This window comes from Notolabrus celidotus, chromosome 13, assembly GCF_009762535.1.
Source record: "Notolabrus celidotus isolate fNotCel1 chromosome 13, fNotCel1.pri, whole genome shotgun sequence".
In the NCBI taxonomy this organism is placed as follows: Eukaryota; Metazoa; Chordata; class Actinopteri; order Labriformes; family Labridae; genus Notolabrus; species Notolabrus celidotus.
Window position 1 is genome coordinate 3,229,290 of NC_048284.1, and position 19,222 is coordinate 3,248,511.

Consider the following 19,222-nt stretch of genomic DNA (forward strand, 5'->3'; position numbering starts at 1 on the left):
ATGAGTTCCTCGTCCATGTTGGTTGTGTCCAGTCAGTGTCCGATCCGCTGCGGTCCAGCTGGAGCAGGGCCGCCTGACAGCTGGAGTCATGTGAATCAAGGATTCTCCTCCTCCTCCTCCTCTCTTCATCCATGTTGTCTTTCTGGTCCTCTGAAAACCTCTGACCTGTTGACTCCAGGCCTGGCTCCGCTCATCATGACTTTGGTTTGTTGTTGTAGTTAAGTGAAATACGATCTGGTGATAACACAGAGTGTTTTATTCTGAAAATTAACCGGATGTTTTCATTTTGTTTTGGTGAAACCTGACTTCCTGTCCCATCTCCATCAAGTCTTGCGTATCTGAGTGACGGAGCTGGGAACGCAACGGAGCGGATCCAGTGGAAGTTAACACATTGACTAGAATAGAAACCTATCAGATCTGGTGCTGTGACAGATCTGGTGGAATTTGGCCATTAAGCTGTATTCAAACATGCACGCAATTCTTGAAAACTTCCTGAAAATGTTCAGTGAGAATCTCATGAGACTTTCTCTGGAATGTGTCCTGCAAGTCCTCAAGTAGATGTTCTGCAAGAAGTTGAGTTGATGTGAGAGCACAGCAGGAAATGTCCAGGAAAAAAAACCTTGAGTGAGGTTTATATCAAGCTACTGGTGCCAACACCAAAGAGCAGCATGTAACAGGATGAATAAAAACATGAGAGGTTGGAGAAGAAGACTCATCACCACAATGGATGGAGGTCTCTGCTGGGTCTTCATCATGTTGTAAACATTAAGATAAGATAAGATATTACTTTATTGATCTCCCGGGGTGGAAATTCAGTTGTTACAGCAACCCAGACATAAGTACAATCAAGAAGAAGTTTCAGTAAGTACAAAAAAAGTAAACAAACAAAAAAAATAATTAATAATAATAATAATAATAATAATAATAAATAAATAAATAAAAAAAATTAATAAATAAATAAATAAAAAAATAAAAAATAAGTAAAATAAAATAGATAAATAAAGCTAGAATACAATTTATATATATACAATGTTACAAATGGAATTTAAATTAAATAGAAGTAATTACAGGCAGTATTAAAAAATGTTTCAGTAGTGACAGGTTGACATGGTGTGATTATGGTTGGTAATGACAAATTAAGCAATAAATAAAAATTATATTTGTATGTAATATGACCATGGGGTGTAGTTAGAATAGTAATGTAATATAACATAGTATAATATAGCAAGATAATTATATAATACAGTATTAATCTGAGGTTATAGTAACGCCTCTGTTACTGTATCCAGTGCTGGTACAGCAGTGAGACAACTTGATCTCACCATCACACCATTTCATATTAAAGGCGAGACCTTACAGAGGCGTAAATATCAGGCCTTCAACTGCTTAATAAAAAGGGTTACTATAAGGGACGTGTGAAACTTTTGGGTGTGCTTCTGTGAAAGAGGGTTACTCAAAAACAGGACATGATTATACGTCTCACATTTGGCACATTGGAAGGACGTTTTGTGAATCAGATGAGTAAAAGTAATTTGTTAAAAGCCCAAAAGTTGCTTTTTTTTCCTTTCCCCCCAAAACAGAAGGTTGTTGTATTGGCAATTAATCTAAAATGTGACCTTTGGTTTAATAAATCCATGTGTAAAAGTATCTTTATTTAGTTGCCAGTTGAAGCTTTCCAAAGAAACATTTGGACATCTGGTCAAATCAGGTTGGCTGCAAAACAAGCAATCAGATTGCACTGACCATAAGCTGACACTTGCAGCATTACAAGTTCTGCAGAGTGAAAACTGTTGGTTTTCCTTGTAAGTCGCCACATCGTCAGCATATCAAACACGATGATATACAGGTGTGGAAATACGTCACTGGTCAGTATTTGACTCTTGTTTCTGTCACACAGGTGAGCTGTCCCTGCAGAGGCTCTCTGGTTCAGTACTGGACTTCAACGACACGGTCAAATGTCCCGGAAGCAGCAACAACATCCAAACCAGCATCAGCTTCCAGTGTGGGAAAACCATGGTAAGAGTCTTTTCTTTTTCAGGCTTGTATGCTGAGAGATTTGTTCCCAGCGGTGGCCTTCAGGGCAGAGACTCCTTATTGGAAGGATAAATCTTGAGCCGGAGAAGTCAGAAGAACACAGCTTCCCCAGTTTTAGTCATCAAGTGAGATTCAAGCAAACCTTTCAAATGAAAAACAAACGTGATGTGTCGCTCGGCTGCTTCAGAGCCAGTAAACTCTGCTCTCTGTGAAGCAGTCAGAAAACAATGTTAAGATGCATTTCTGCTCCACACTGGATCTGAGTGAGGATCAGAGAGGCTCAGTGGATATTAATGTGCACATCACTGTTTTTAGATGGAGGACAATCCACCTCATGTGGTGCTCACTCAACATGCTCTGGTTGAAGTAGAGACAGCAGCGGTTTAACTGATCGTCCTGCACAGACGCTGCAGGCACACTGATAGCAAGCCGGTGTTTTGCTTAAATGAGTTACCCTGATAACTGGTGACTTTCAGCAAATGTGTTTGTGGTTAAGACTGTTGAAAATGGAAAGAGTCCTTGGGGATGCTTCTTTGTTGAGTCATTTATTAAAGACAGAGCAGATGATGAGTAATTTAAGCTGCACACAAAAACATTCAGTTAACAGGGTCACTAATTCATCCAGAACACCGGTACAGTTTTGACAAACGCTGCGTCTTTCCACTCCTCCAGCTTCCTTGCGCCAAATCACAACAAACATTATCTGAAGACTCTTTCCAAACAGAGCAGGTCTAGACCGGACTCTATGTTCTATTATTAACAAAGACCCAACATCAAGACAGGATCAGATCCAGTCCCATCTTACAGACAGGACTCAGTCTGATCTCATCTTAATCCACCATGAGCAGAGCACTTTGCAGCATTTAGCAAGTTACAGTGGCAAGGACAAACTTCCTTTAACAGGCAGAAACCTCCAGCAGGACCAGACTCATGTTAGACACACATCTGCTGAGACCGAGTTAGAGAGAGTTAGAGAGAGTTAGAGAGAGAGAGTTAGAGAGAGAGAGAGAGAGAGAGAGAGAGAGAATAGTAGTTGTAGCAGCTGGAGTCTGACACGTCCACAGCAGCAGGAAACTACGGGACAAGGGAGCTCAGGGACTCCAGAGAGGTCTATGGTTAGTAACTTTAATGGAACAGGGAGAGTTAAAGTAAGAGACAGGCAGAGAGAGGAGAGAGAGGGAAAGAGAGGATCTCAGTGTGTCAGTCCCCCCAGCATGTAAGCCTATAGCAGCATAACCAAGAACTGGTCCAAGCCTGATTCAGCTCTAACTATAAGCGTTATCAAAAAGGAAAGTTTGAAGCCTACTCTTAAAAGTAGCTTGCAATGTTAATGCCAGCATGTGAATGATTTGCTGTTCTGTGAGGACTAAAGAGTTAAACCGTGTTCATGTTTACAAGGACAAACTTCCTTTAACAGGCAGAAACCTCCAGCAGGACCAGACTCATGTTAGACACACATCTGCTGAGACCGTGTTGGAGAGAGGGATAGAGGGAGGTGAAGAGAGAGAGAGATGATAGTGGTGAGACGGATAGTAGTAGTTGTAGCGGCTGGAGTCTGGCACATCCACAGCAGCAGAGATCCAGAGGAACCTACGAGACAAGGGAGCTCAGGGACTCCAGAAAGGTTTATGGTTAGTAACTTTAATGGGACAGGAAGAGTTAAAATAAGAGAGAAGAAGACATTTGACTTCACTGAAAGGTGTTTCTTACAGCTTCTTTGAAGGTTTCCATAGACTAAAAGGTCACAATGAAAACATTTAGGAAGTTACAGTGGCAAGGACAAACTTCCTTTAACAGGCAGAAACCTCCAGCAGGACCAGACTCATGTTCGGACTAAATGTTCCCATCCCTAATCTTTGCACAGAAGCAGCAGCTCCAGCATTCTGCAAGAGTCCACACTGGATCCATTCAACAACAGTGCTGCTTTGTTGTGAAGGCAGACAGCACAGCCGAGTACAGCATGCTTTAAGGACGACACGAACCCAACATATGCCGGTCATGCTGAACAGGCGCGATCTCCTTAATCTCACTTTGTTTAGTTTAATATTTAATAAAACTTCTCTTGAGAATTAAATTCCACTGAGAGCACGCTCTGTCATTGTGGTGACTTATTGAGGAAACACTGATGTGCTGCTTTAGTTGATTATATATGCAAAAACTTTGAAAGGCAAATGAAACCCCTCTGAGTTTTTATGAGCTTCCTGTCTGACGTTAAATTCAAGTTAGTCTCTTTTTCTGCAGCTTTCTTCTGAGTGGGTTTTTGAATACCAGAAGCAGCTGTGAATGTCAGAAAATGAGTGAACGTGTGTGTGTGTGTGTGGTTTCAGTGGTGGCTGAGAGGTGGGTTCACTTTGACTCAGATGTCATTTCCTGGCAAGTAACAGCGAGGAGGCTCAGAGACAATAAGTGCTCGATGATGAAGTCAGATTATGAAGTTTGAAGAGGAGAAATGAAAGTAGCTGTGATGGAACAAAAAGTCGTCTCATGATGGAAAACAGAAGTAATCAAGCTAAATACAGACACCGTGCTTTCAAAGTTAGACTCAGCACTTGTTTGTTATTTGTTTTTATATGTAGTTTAAAAAATTAGAGGCCACTGTATGTGATCACAAAATATTTCCATCTCTACACTCCATACCTGAAACTGTAGCTGTGAACTTGTCTTCATGTCCAGTTTTTCTTTTTGCATCCTTTCCCTCCTTTTTTGTGATTTAACCACCATTGTAATTTTACTAGGATCAAAAAACTCCACAGGTGACCTTCAGGATAAACAACCGTTCTACTTTAAGCCTTGAACCCTTCAAAATTCACAGATTTTACAGAAGAATGGTGTTTTTAATCCTTTAAAGTAAGATAAAGATATAAAAAAGTGCTCCTAAAAGGACAGATTGTAAAATAAATTGACCTAGTACAGAAAAAGGTGCTGACTTGGTAGATCGATGGAGTGAAACCCTCTCACATCTTTGAACAAGTGGTTTTCAGAAGCACTGGAGTGAGCATTGAACCTTCAACCTCTCCAGCTGCATTAACCACTCAGCTGTAAATCTTAGGAGTAACTGAGCCCTTATATGAATGTGCACTTAACATGTTCTATAGAGTCCAAGTAAGTAGTTTATAACTTGTATCATAATGAAAAAACATTCAATATTTAATAATAATAATAATAATAATCTTTATTTATTTAGCACTTTTCCAAACAAGGTTACAAAGTACTTTATAGATAGTAAAGAAACAAAGACAATTAAAGAGAAATGTGAGGAAGACAAATATAAGTGAATAAATCATGTTGGAAGATTACAAATAGCAAAAGATAAAAAATTAAAATAATCAAAAAACAGAAATATAAAATACAAAAAATATAAGAATATAAAAACGCATTCTAAAATGATAAAATACTAGAAATATTAAAATATAAAAATCAAATTACCAAATTATAGAATATTAAAAATATAAAGATCTGAATACAAAACTAAAAACTATTCAATATATTAAAACCTCAAATTATAAAATTATAAAATATTAAATATATAGAAGTAGAATTATAAAACTATAGACTATGAAAAATATAAAGCTCTAATTATAGAATATTAAGTATGTGAAAATCTAATTATAAAATTATAAAACATTAAAAAGTCTACAAATCTAATTACATAATTATAAAATACCAAAATATAGAAATCAAATTATAAAATTATAAAAATATAAAGATCTAATTATAGAATATTAAGTATGTGAAAATCTAATTATAAAATTATAAAAGATTAAAAATATAATCAAATTGCAAAATGATTAATCATTAAATATATAAAAATGTAATTATAATATTATAGAATATTACATTTTTAAAAATCTAATTAGAAAATTAGAAAACATTAAAAAATCTAAAAATCTAATTACAAAATTATAAAATATCAAATTAGAAAATTAGAAAAATATAAAGACAAATTATAAAATTATAAAATCCTGCCAGTGATACTGCCTCAAAATAATAAAAACATCTGGATTAAAACATGCTCAGGTGACATCTCCTGTAAAAGCACATCAATTAAAACTGTGTTTTTAATAGAGGATAAGGAAGTTGCCCTTCTGATCTCCTCAGGGAGGTTGTTCAGAGGGCCGGGGCTCAAACAGAAAAGGCCCAGTCATCTTTGGTTCTCAGCATGGACTCAGGAATCTCAGGGTGCGACTGAGCACATATGGGTTGAGGAGATCAGAATTGTCCTTGGTTGCAACTCCAGCTCCAGAGCGTCTTTAAAAGTCAACAATTAAATCTAACAATCAATTCTAAAATGTCTCAGGAGTGATGAGTAAACACAGGAGTGATGCGGTCTCTCTCTTTGTCAAGAAGCTGCTGTGTTGTTGTCATGTTACTCATTATTCCATTCTTTGTCCTTCACTTCATTAAAGCATTAATCACCTTAATCAACATCAAACTGACTCCTGTTCCTGTTTGTGTCTTACAGGGGACGCCAGAGTTTGTGGCCGTGTCTCAGTGTGTGCATTACTTTGAGTGGAAGACCTACAGCGCCTGCAAGAAGAACAAATTCAAGCCCCACAGAGAGGTAGGTGGTGGAGTGTCTGACAGCCGACTGACTCACTGACTGGAAGGTTTAAGAAAGACCGAAAGTGACTGGGCTGAGGTGTGATACGTAAGAAACTGAGCGCTGTTTTCAGAGGAAATCATCCCACTCAGCTGAGGTGGTTCAAAGTTCACTGCATAGGTTGATGTCACATGTTGCTGTCACACTGTGAATCTGCTGACGTGAGCTCAACATGGAACAACTGAAAGAATGTGTGAAATTAATAAAACACGCTCTTAAAGCTGCACGGATCTTTACACAAAAGTGTGTTTGTTTGTAATGTGCAGAAGAACCATGTGTGAGTTTGGAGCAGCTACACAAATAGTTCAAATTACGTCCTCCTGTTCATGGTCGTCCATTTCCAGCATTGCAGTCTAAGCCTCCTCTTCTTTGTCCAGGTGCCCTGTTATGCATTTGACACGGACGGTAAGAAACACGACCTCAACCCTCTGATCAAACTGACTGATGGCTACCTGGTGGACGACGGGGACGACAGCATCGACTTCTACATCAACATCTGCAGGAGTCTCAGTGAGTACCTGAGGAAGAGGGATCAACACACTATGAGATTAATGCAGGATTTAAGAGAGTTTCATTCTGTGTTTCATCATTTAATTTAATTTGATTTGATTTGATAAGGACAATGCATATTAATCAACATTTTAACTGTATGCCTCAATGCAAATATGCTGGAATTAGCACAATAGCTAATTTTCATCCACGGTGCTAAGGCAGGTACTCGCATAAAACATAAAACAACAAGATTTAAAATTACAGGATGTCACAAGACAGTTAACAGGACACTACAAGAACTGACTTACAAACTAATTTTACATACACAACGTTAGTGACATTATAAAAACAGGATGGAAGGTGAGGACAAAGCCCCCTGGAACGGGCATCAAATCATGTGTTCATGACTGGTTTGTTTTTAATGTTTAAGTGGTTTTTTTAAAGGTATCTTAGTTCTTAAGCTCCCTAATGTGAGCTGGTAGTTTGTTCCAGGACTGTGTGGCTCTGACAGAGTCTACCATTTGGCTGATTTTGGTTTTATGTCTCGGTACCTCACAGTCTCATTTAAGTTTGGTTGCAAGGAACCTTTTGAGATTAAGTAAACCTACCTGGCATCAAACTGATGAATTCTGAAAATCACAACAGTTAGCCAGATGAAGCATACATTTGTCTTCTGACAAATTTCTCTTTTTATTAAGAAAATAAAAGTAAGGGAGTGCGCTTAGCCTGATGGTTAAGCCGTGGAATCCATATAGCAGCTGGCCCAAGTTTGATTACAGCCTGCAGCCCCCTTCCCGCGCGTCATTCCTCCACTCTCTCACCCCGTTTCCTGCTCTATCCACTGTCCTCTCCTATCTGAATAAAGGTGTAAAAGCCCCAAAAATATAACTTAAAAAATTATATGAAAAAAAAAGAAAAGAAAAGTTGGCTGTCTTTAAGTCCTTTTAATTTTTTTCATTTTTAGAATGAACTAAAATCAAAGAAATCAGTAAAAAGTAGTGACTATAATGGCATGGTTTTTAGAATTGTAAACAAACACACAATAAGACAAAAATTGAAAACAAAAGGAAAAAAGTTGCTTAATGAAGATAAGTTTGTATACACAGTTGAAGCGATGAAGACATAACAAGGTGGGGAGGGGGGGGGGGGGGTCCCTGGGTTGAAAATATTCCTAATATTAAACAAATGAAAAATATAACTCTGCAAATACTAAAACTCAAGCTTCAGTTATTGTTACTAAGTCTAGTTTAGAAGCAGCAATGAGAAATTAAGGGAAAAAATACAAATTAATTTTTTAATGGTTGAATATTTGCAGCCCTTTTAATTTGCTTTTAATGTGTCCCACTTGATTTGATTTATTTGATACACCAAGAAACACATACTAATCCAAAAAAGTCAACTGCAGACAATAAAGATGCATGAAAAGGAAACTCCAGATAAGCCTCCAAAAGCTCTTAGTAGGGAGCCCACTGAATGATTTTCCAACTATGGAGCCATTTTTCTGTTGTACTACTATATAAAACATGAAGCTCCCTTAAACAACGAATTAAAAACTTAAAGATCCTGTGTTTTTTTTTTTTAAATCCCTTCTTGTTCTCTTTCAGATCAACCAGACAAGTCCTGTCCAGAGGGATCTGCAGCATGTCTGGTCACCAGTCAAGGCTCCTACAACATGGGATCTCTCACCAAACAGCTGGAGCTCCTGTCCAATGACAGGTATCCTCTTAGCTGGGTTCAAAATTCACTCTTTTGTCAAGCTTGAATGATATTATATGGTATGATGTTAAACATGACTCTCGTCCAGCCTCTGTGGGATTTTAACTGTTCCAAAAGTTTGTTCAGCTGGTAGAACATACAGAATGTAATAGTATGTATTTGTATGTATCATAGTTGTCTGAAGGGATGGATAAGTCTTTAATGTAACCCAACAAACGGTTGATTTGAAGAAGATTAAGTCTGATTTAATTCATTCTGTCCTCTTCAGACTGAGGTTACAGTATGAAGTCGTTGCCGGATCGCCTCGTCCAGATAACTGCAACGACCATGATCCTGCCGTCACCATCACGTTTATCTGTCCATCAAGCAGACACTCGGTAAGTCTCACACACTTAGCAGAGGTCTTTTATTTGAAGCAGGCTTGTATTTGAGACAGGCCTTTTATTTCTTAAAACCTGAAATTAAAATCCCTGATTCAAGTGCTGACTCCGACTTTACTAAAGGTGTTTTTTGGCTCCTCAGGGAAGCACTCCGAGGATGACGGCAGAGTCCAACTGTCGGTACGAGGTGGAATGGGTGACGGAGTACGCGTGCCACAGAGACTACCTGGAGAGCCAGACCTGCAAACTGACCAGTGAACAGCATGACCTGTCCATAGACCTCACACCTTTAACTCTGGGCTGTAAGTTTGATCTGTTCAGACACAGAACCTCTCTTATGAAGGAGTCCTGACCCAAACCAGCAGCATAGAGAGTTTCACACAAAGAACAAGCACACAGGTGTTAATCCTTATGAGCCCCATGTAATTTGAATTCCCGTGCTCTGTCTGCACATTTTGATACAAAAAGTGAAACCTGATAAGGAAGTGAGAAGCAGCCAGAGAGTCTTGACTTTGTGATCATGTCCTCAATCCTCAAAGTGGTTGCTCTAAAGTAAAACTACTGCAGTGATGAATAAACACAGAGCATGTCTCTTCTTCTGCAGCATGAAGTTCTTAAATACACGCTCAAAAATACTTCTCTGAAAATATCCACCGTTACACATCTACCCTGCAAGAATGGTTGGGTCATAAACCTCTTTTTTTTAACCCAGATAGAGGAAGTAGCTCTGTGAGTCAGCCTTTCTGACCTTCCGGGTTTTTGTCGACTCAATATTATTCATAGAAGAATATTTTCCACTTATTGTTGAGTGAACTGATTTAGAACAGATCGTGAGATCTTACAAGAAGGACTTGTTATCTTTGCGTTGTGAGTAAGCTGTTGGCTGTAGGTGTTTATTTTTTTTTCATTTTTAATCAGCTTTTTATTTATTTACTTTCTTAACTACAGAACAAAAATATAAACATGATGAAGGATTCTTATTCAGGAGACAAAAAAAGAAAAGACAAGGAGGACAAGAATCCTTCAAAAAAAAAATTATATATATTAATATTAAAAATAATATATATATTAATATTAAAAATAATATATATATTAAAAAATAATAAATAATTAAATACATAAATAAATGAATACATAAATAAATAAATAAAAGAATGGATGAATGAATAAATACATAAATTGATAAATAGAGTAATAAATAAATGAAAAGATAAATAAATAAATAGATAATTGAGACCTATAAACAGATAAATAAAAAAGTAGATAATTTAATAAATAGATTTTAAAAAATGATAAATAGATGAACAAATAGATAAATAAATAAGTAGATAAATAGAGTAATAAAAAAATGAATAGACATATAAATAAATAGAAAATTAAATACATAAAGAGATTGATAAATAGGTAAATAAATAAATAGGTAATTGAGATTAATAAATTGATACATAAATAATTAGTTAAATAAATAAATAGATACATTTTAAAAAAGGATAATAAATAAATAGACAAACATACATCCTGGTGCTCTAATATTTCATATAATTAAACAAGCATCTGCACCATCACCAGCAGTGTTTATTTATAAACCATGTATAAGTCCAGTCTGCCTCTAGAGACAGTAACTTTTAAACATTCAGCTCTTTTAAAGGACTAGTTCCACATTCTTAAAAACACCCTCCCTCCTTCTCCAGCTGAAAATTACCCCAATGATTTGATTAAGAAAGCAGTCTAAATAAAAGTGTAACTTGTGTAATGTTACATCTGTATGATTATAAGATATCACATCCAACACAGTCCATGGAGACTTACAGAAACATACCAATGATGCTAGTTAGTCATCTGTGTCTGTTTTAACCCTCTGATGTTGTGTGTTCAGCTTCAGACTTGCCGTACAATGTACACTCTGGGACGGAGAACGGCGATGAGAGCTACATCTACTACCTGAACGTGTGCGGAGAGGTCCCCACTCGGGAGTGTGGAGACGACCAGTACATATCAGCCTGCCAGTTGAAGATGCCGGGGCAAGCCAAGAAGGTGGCCGGGAAGTATCAGAACCAGACGCTACGGTAAGAACGTGGGTGTGTCCGTGTGAAGATACCTGAAGTTTCTCTGAACACATGAAGCTGTAACATTTTTTTTTGTGTAGAGCTTCAGCAATATGTCAGCTGCTGCTTATAAAACAGACCTCATAATGCAGGAAACAAAGCAGGCCAACAGGATGCAGTCTGATTCAAGAGGTATTAATGCTCTCAGTACTGTCTGCAGCACATGAAAGTTAAACAGCTGGTGTTTCATACATAACTGGCTGATTAGCACTCTTCTTCTTTTTTTTTAAAGCTCCTGTGAGGAGTTTTTGACTGGTTTTGAAAATAACAATTCAAAAATATGAATCTAAATGACTTTTAAGAGCATTAGAAACAAGATTAATTAATATACAGAGTCATTTTTAATGTGTGAAGCTGCTCCCGGGGGGTAGGTGTCAGACAAACAACCATAAGCACGCTGCAGAAACAGACTGCACTGCATCAAATCTGAAACAAGGTGATACATTCACATTTTTTGCTGCAAACATAGCTTATACAGTAATGGAGGCCACAGACTGCACCACGCTGACCACTGACACCCCCCACCCCCCCCCCACCCCCCCCATGAACAGATCCATAACATCCCTGCTCTGTCTGTCACACTCCATCATCCCATCCTGAACTCTCCCTTGACTGCTGCTGGCATTATAATGTATAATATACTGTATTATATAATTATCTTGCTATATTATATTTTGTTACATTACATTACTATTCTAAGTACAACCCATGGTCATATTACATACAAATATTCTTCTATTTATTGCTTAATTTGTCATTACCAACCATAATCACACCATGTCAACCTGTCACTACTGAAACATTTTTTTTAATACTGCCTGTAATTACTGCTATTTAATTTAAATTCCATTTGTAACATTGTATATATCTAAATTGTATTCTAGCTTTATTTATCTATTTTATTTTACTTATTTTTATTTTATTTTATTTTTTTTATCTATTATATGTTATTTTGTTTTATTTTTTTGTTTTATTTTTTATTTTTATTTTGTACTTATTTTTTTTTTTATCTTATTTTGTACTTATTGAAACTTCTTTCTTGACTGTACTTATGTCTGGGTTGCTGTAACAACTGAATTTCCCCCCCGGGGGATCAATAAAGTAATATCTTATCTTATCTTATCTTATACATGTTCAGGGGCAGGAACAGCAAAGACATAAGAAGTACCACTTTGTCCACAGGGGGCGCCAAAATGGACACAAATGAGAAGTTCCTCACAGGAGCTTTAAATATTTTTGGGCGTTTTTGCCTTTATTGGATAAGACAGCTGGAGAGAGAGAGGAGAGAGGAGGAAGAAATGCAGCAAATGGTAGAGGCTGGGAGTCGAGTCCTGGACCGCTGTAGCCTCCGTACATGGGGCGCGTGCTTAGACTCAAAGGTGGGGCAAAGTCATTCCACCTCTGATCCTCCCTCAGAGGTAGTAACGGGGGTGAAGTGGAGGAAAGAAGGCAGTGCAACAGTGCTGTGTGTATGTGCATGTGTGAGTGTGTGTGATGTGTAATCACACACTTCAACACCATCATTACACCGTCCAGGATGCAGAAGTCTGTTGAGTAATTGCAGTGTGTAAGAGGCTGCAGAAAAGATCTTCTTTATTCTAGTTAAAGATACAAACTTCCACTACGACTACCTCTGCAACGAAGTGATAACAGTCTGCATTAACAACATCTCTCCAGCAGAAACAACACATATTAAATATGTTAAATTAGTGTCACTCAACAAGCCTGTTCTGGCTCCTTCACATGTGCTGTCACTAAAGTTAGTGGTTAGTTATATTGTTGAATTGACCTGTTATATCTTGGCTCTTGTTATTGAGCAGGAAGTCTTTGTTTGGTTCTTTTATATGTGCAATAAAATAAAGAAATTAAACTCAATATTTCTGAAGAACAGACACCTTTCTGTGCAGCGTTGCATCATGTCTGCACAGCTTCAGATGATCCTCTTATCTGTGAGGCGTCCAGAGCTCTCTGTTTGCTGATGATCTGATAGGATGTAATTATTTGTCATTAGCATGCTGGCTCATGTGATGGAGTCTGTAAACAAACGAGGGTGGAAAAAGGAGACTAATAGGACTTAATGAATCTCTTCAGGTTACACTTTCCTCCTCCTCGCTCTGATTCCCTCCCTGCTTCTGTGTTCTCCTCCTCAGATACTCAGACGGAGATCTGACCCTGATCTACCCTGACGGCACGAGGTGCTCCAGCGGCTTCGAGAGAATGACCATCATCAACTTTGAGTGCAGCGAGACCGCAAGTGAGAAGTTACAAAGACTCTCAGCACATAATCAACATTTCAACATGTCTTCTGTTTTTACATCTCCTAAATAGTCCCTATAATTCAGCTAATATTTAAGATCTTCTGATGTGAGCATCACATGACTGAATGATTCATGCATTTGAAGTGTAGCTCTGTAAATTTCAAAGACTTTCTGTTGTGAAATGGTCTGACATCAGACTTCCACCCGATCTGTGTCTGGTCTGTCTCCAATTGGATGCGGCCCATGCTCTCTCGTCCGTCAACATCCACCGGCTGTGTTTTCAGAACGCAGCACAGAGCAGGACTGCTCCAGTTTGTTGTTGTAGTTAAGTTAAATATGATCTGGTGATAACACAGAGTGTTTTATTCTGAAAATTAAAATTTGGTGCCTGACTTCCTGTCCTGCTCCATCTACTCTGTTGAGATTGATATGTCGTGCTCTGGCATCCTTAAAAAATAGAAGTCTGTTTTCGAAATGGCCTGCTACATGCTACCTATGAATGTAGTATTCAGTAGGTACTGCCTACTACATACTGCGTTTGAATTTAGTATGTAGTATGACTGCTCTGTCGGATCTGGTCTGCAGTACACTGAGCCAGACATCTTTGGTTTTCAGTTTTGGAAAGTGGAAGTAAACAACGGACAAGCTGATAGCAAAACAACTTCTTTAGCATCACTTGTGATTTAAAGGTGGCATATCATGCAAAATCAACTTTTTAATGGTTCTCTACCTGAAATATGTGTCCCTGTCTACAAACCCCCCGAAAATGAAAAGAATCCATTCTGCCCCTGTTCTGATTTCTCCACCTTTCTGTAAATGTGTGTGAAACCAGATGTTTCAGTTTTCAGTGTTTTTCATACGTCACAACGCCATCCGGTCTGTAACAGGAAGTCAGAGCTCTGAGCTTGTTCAGCCCATAGACTGTATAAAATACAACTCAACCCCTCCTCTGTTTTTCATTCCCTGCACAAATGTGTGCTAACAAGGAGCTTAGGAGGGAGGCATGCTAGTTGTAGGCTGTCTTAATAAACACAAAGGTCGGTTTTACTCCCCACGTCTGCAGATTTGAAGATCTAGTGGATGATTTTTATTTGTCATGGAAAAGTGCTAGCGCTAGTTAGCATAGCCACATAGCTACATGTTGGTAGCTGTGTACCAAGACACACGTCGACATACTGACAAATAAAACAACAAGAAACACTAAATCTGTGACCAATGGTTCAGAAAGGTCCTGCTGCAGGCGCCTCTCCTTCAGGATCAGATTCTGGATCAGATTCAGAGGGTTCAAGTAACGCGGGTCTGTGTGCCCTGTGATAGGTTGGCGACCTGTCCAGGGTGTTTTGGGACCTCTTAGACCAATATATATTGATGAAAAAAGCGTGATATGTCACCTTTAAAAAGTTAGGAAGTGGTTTATATGGAATTTAATAATTTTCACAGCACCACAGAGTTCTCCCTTTCAAAAAAGGAGAAAAAAGAAAAAGTAGAAGGAGCGCTGTGCATTGTGGGAAACAGTACTAGAGGGAGACTGGTCCGATGCAGACTGTGAAATGTTCCTGAATCAGTAGACATCCGGGGAGTTTTTGGCATACTGCAGATTTTGCTCTTGTTCACATACTACTTACTAAATTTTGGCCAAATCAATACGTACTGCTAGCATAGTAGACGGTTTCGAAAACAGCCGAAGACTTATGTATCTGATCCCGGGGGCTCCATCCTGCTGGATCAGATACGGAGCCGATACGCAAAGGAGTGGATCCAGTGGAAGTTAACACATTGACTAGAAGACTAGAAACCGATCAGATCTGGTGTCGTGATGGATCAGAGACAGACTGGACCCGGATCTGGTGGAATTTGGCTGTGACAGGTGACATCATATCATAACATGAACTAAATGAACTCAGTGTTTGATTTGTTTTCTGCAGCTAACGGAGGACGAGGAGCTCCAGTCTTCGCCGGGGAGACAGACTGCACTTACTACTTCAACTGGGAGACGGCCTTGGCCTGCGTCAAGGAGAAGGAGGATCTGCTGTGTCGAGTCAGAGACGGGAACAAACACTACGACCTCTCACCCCTCACTAAATACCCTGGTGAGTTTGTTTGAGTTCAATAAAGTCAACTTTCATTCTGCTTATGGAATCTTCTGCTCAGCTGCCGTCTTGCTCTTCATCCGGTTGGTTCAGGGTCAGAGGTCAACGGGAACTGGGAGGCGGTGGATGCTAAATCTCCTCAGCCGGACTCGCGCTACTTCCTGAACGTCTGTCACAAAGTCCTGCAGACCGGAGATGCTGTCGGCTGCCCGGTCAATGCCTCCATCTGTGCCATGAGTAAGAGCTGGTTGTTACCTTAAGATAGCAGTCATCATCATCTATCATAGTAGATTAAGAACATTAAGAAACCTTTTGCTATGGGTGACGTATTCTTTTGTAACACTTAACACGACCAGATAAGGACAACATCCACATCAGCCTGGGCAGCTTCCTCTCATCTCCACAGAAGACGAAGATAGGAAACGACATCCGGCTGGTGTACACTGACGGAGACTTCTGCAACGATAAAGATAAAAAGAGGAGGATACAAACCATCCTGACCCTGAAGTGCAAAACAGGTGAGTGAAACTGATTCTTTTATCTGATACCTCATTGATTCGTTCAGCATTTAATCCACTTTTCTGTCGTGCCTCCCTGCAGGAGATCTGGAGAGCGCTCCCATCCTCCGCAGCGTCTCAGAAGACAAATGTGTGTACGAGATGGAGTGGTACACGGCTGCTGCCTGTGTCCTCTCAAAGACGCAGGGAGACAACTGCAAGGTGGAGGACCTTCAGGCTGGTGAGACAATTAAACGTACAAGACCTCTCAGTGAGGATTCTAGCTGACTGATATTTTACTGGGTAAAGAAAGAAAGAAGAAGTGGGACACAAATAAAAGCGCCTCTTTGTGGTTTAAGTCAAAGTTACCTCTGCTCTTTACCTCAGACTGTTAGATCATGAGAGGGCTTTAATTTGAAGGTTGTGACTCAAATCTCTCATATTTTGTTATTATTTATTTATTTATTTATTTAAACATTGAAAGTTTTAAAAAGCATTCTTGAGTTTGCAGTTCAAGCACCTTTCATACAAACAGATGCAGTTCAAAGTGCTTTACAAAGATTTAATAAAATATTAAAATAAAATATGTAATGACCAAAATTAAACAGAAATGGATTTAGAAGTAGAGACTAATGCACACAAAGTGCAATACATTTTATATTGATAAACAACAAATAGAAATATTTAAGAAATAAGTAAACAAAAGATAAATAGTTGACGATAAAAAAGGTAAAGATAAAATAAAAAATAAAAAATAATAATAATAGCATATTAAAGGTGACATATAACGCTTTTTTCATCAACATATATTGGTCTAAGAGGTCCCCAAAACATGTCTTTAAAGTTTATTGCTCATAAAAACACTTTGAAATCAGATTTTGGTCTGCCTGTAAACCCCTCTTTTTCAGCCCTGCTCAGAACAGGCTGTTTTCTGTGTCTGTGCCTTTAAATGAGAATGAGCTCTCTGACCACGCCCCCTCAGGAAGTGGATTTGGCCTCAACTCTCCAGCACGTTGATCTAATGTTTACATGTTGGCTGAATATACACGGCTGCTCACAGACCCGCGTTACTTCAACCCTCTGAGTCTGATCCAGAATCTGATCCTGACGGAGAGGCGCCTGCAGCAGGACCTTTCTGAACCATTGGTCACAGATTTCGTGTTTCTTGTTGTTTTATTTGTCGACGTGTGTCTTGGTCAAGCGGCAACCTCCGGTCTAAAAATATGAGTCAATGCGGAAGTGTTAAAAGCTGCAGTTCATCGAGGATCCGCTTGAGGCTGGCTCCGGAAGTACCGGAAGTCACATACACATGAATGGGGAAAAGACGATCTTTGCAGCATTAATAAACATGTTTACAGCCTGGTACAAAAGATGAGTGTAGTCTGAATAGCTAATTTCTCGATGTCCTCTCACTGTGAGGGGGGTGAATTTTTTTCTAATTCGACAATTTCGAAGATATTGAGATTACCAGTCTTCCAATGAGAGGCACAGCTGCCTGCGGGAACACTGCAGCTGTTGGCTAGGAGACTCAAAGCCCGCCTCTTTACGTCACACTGGCTCGACAGAAGCAATATGGCTGCCGCAGCCGATTGGTCTCAAAACAGCTCTTCAGAAACAGATGGGTGACGTAACGGATCCTACGTCCATATTTTTTACAGTCTATGGTCTTGGTACACAGCTACTAACATGTAGCTATGTGGCTATGCTAACTAGCGCTAGCACTTTTCCATGAAAAATAAAAATCATCCACTAGATCTTCAAATCTGCAGACGTGGGGAGTAATACCGACCTCTGTGTTTATTAAGACAGCCTGCAACTAGCATGCCTCCCTCCTAAGCTCCTTGTTAGCACACATGTGTGCAGGGAATGAAAAACGGAGGAGGGGTTGAGTTGTATTTTATACAGTCTATGGGCTGAACAAGCTCCGAGCTCTGACTTCCTGTTACAGACCGGATGGCGTTGTGACGTATGAAAAACACTGAAAACTGAAACGGCTCGTTTCAGCACACATTTACAGAAAGGTGGAGAAATCAGAACGGGGGCAGAATGGATTATTTTACTTTTCAAGGGGTTTGTAGAAAGGGACACATATTTCAGGTAGAGAACCATTAAAAAGTCGATTTTGCATGATATGTCACCTTTAAAATAAATATAAAGTGAAAATAAAAATGATAAATTAAAATAATTTATATAAAAAACCTGACGTAAAAAACAGATTAAATTGATGGGTCTTTAATCTACTTTTAAAAGTCTCAATAATCCTGGTTCCTCTCAGATCCTCTGGTTCATTGTTCTGTTTAATATTTGAATAGTGAGGATACTACAGGAGGAGCACCAGACTTACATGTTTCACATTTTGCAACAGTTATACAAAAATCCACATTTAAATATGAGGAAAGAAAAATAGAAAACTCAAATGCACAAACATGTAAAATGCTTAGTTTTGACAACTCTCTGTTTTTTTGACGTTTTCTTGAATTTTGTATCAAAGCACAAAATCATCAAGCAATAAAAAGTATCGTCTGAAAGTTTCATTTAAAAATAAAGTCTCAACAGTCATGTTCAGAAGGTCTGGATTTGTTTTACAGTCCTCAGACAGTAGAAGAGGCTCTTTCACCTCCTGAACACACCTCTCAGTCATGTGAGAGTTGTTGACATCTTATGTAAATCATTGAAGAACCTCCCTGTGCTGCCCCCTGGCTGCAGCTGCACGATCTGCTCCCTCCATGTGCTTCAGGCCCTCATCCCTCTCTCTAACCCGCCTCTCTTCTCCACAGAGTTCTCCTTTGACTTGTCCCCTCTCACCAAAGCTGACGGCGGCTTCTACAACCTGAGCAGCGGCAACTACGACTACTACATCAACGTCTGTGGTCCGGTCACGGCTGCCAAGTGTCCCGCAAAGGCCGGGGCGTGCCAGGTCGAGCAGAGGTGAGAGAAGAGAACAGGAACCATGACAGTTGAGGAATGTTTCTGCAAGCATAGAGCAGGGGTTCCCAGACTTTTCAGCCCAGGACCCCCAAAATATAGGCGCCAAAGACTTGCGACCTCCA

The 19,222-nt window shown here is 39.1% G+C and overlaps 1 protein-coding gene across 1 annotated transcript in view; it reads left to right on the forward strand.

Annotated features, from left to right (window-relative positions):
- The window catches only part of igf2r (insulin-like growth factor 2 receptor), a 49,956-nt gene continuing 30,734 nt past the window's right edge, over window positions 1-19,222 (forward strand). The window contains exons 1-14 of the mRNA XM_034700101.1: window positions 1-31; window positions 1,898-2,016; window positions 6,497-6,595; window positions 7,012-7,144; window positions 8,731-8,842; window positions 9,111-9,219; window positions 9,365-9,524; window positions 11,099-11,288; window positions 13,478-13,581; window positions 15,511-15,675; window positions 15,769-15,912; window positions 16,032-16,193; window positions 16,276-16,413; window positions 18,950-19,100. Coding sequence (XP_034555992.1) covers window positions 1-31; window positions 1,898-2,016; window positions 6,497-6,595; window positions 7,012-7,144; window positions 8,731-8,842; window positions 9,111-9,219; window positions 9,365-9,524; window positions 11,099-11,288; window positions 13,478-13,581; window positions 15,511-15,675; window positions 15,769-15,912; window positions 16,032-16,193; window positions 16,276-16,413; window positions 18,950-19,100 — 1,817 coding nt within the window. The remainder of the gene's footprint in view (window positions 32-1,897; window positions 2,017-6,496; window positions 6,596-7,011; window positions 7,145-8,730; window positions 8,843-9,110; window positions 9,220-9,364; window positions 9,525-11,098; window positions 11,289-13,477; window positions 13,582-15,510; window positions 15,676-15,768; window positions 15,913-16,031; window positions 16,194-16,275; window positions 16,414-18,949; window positions 19,101-19,222) is intronic.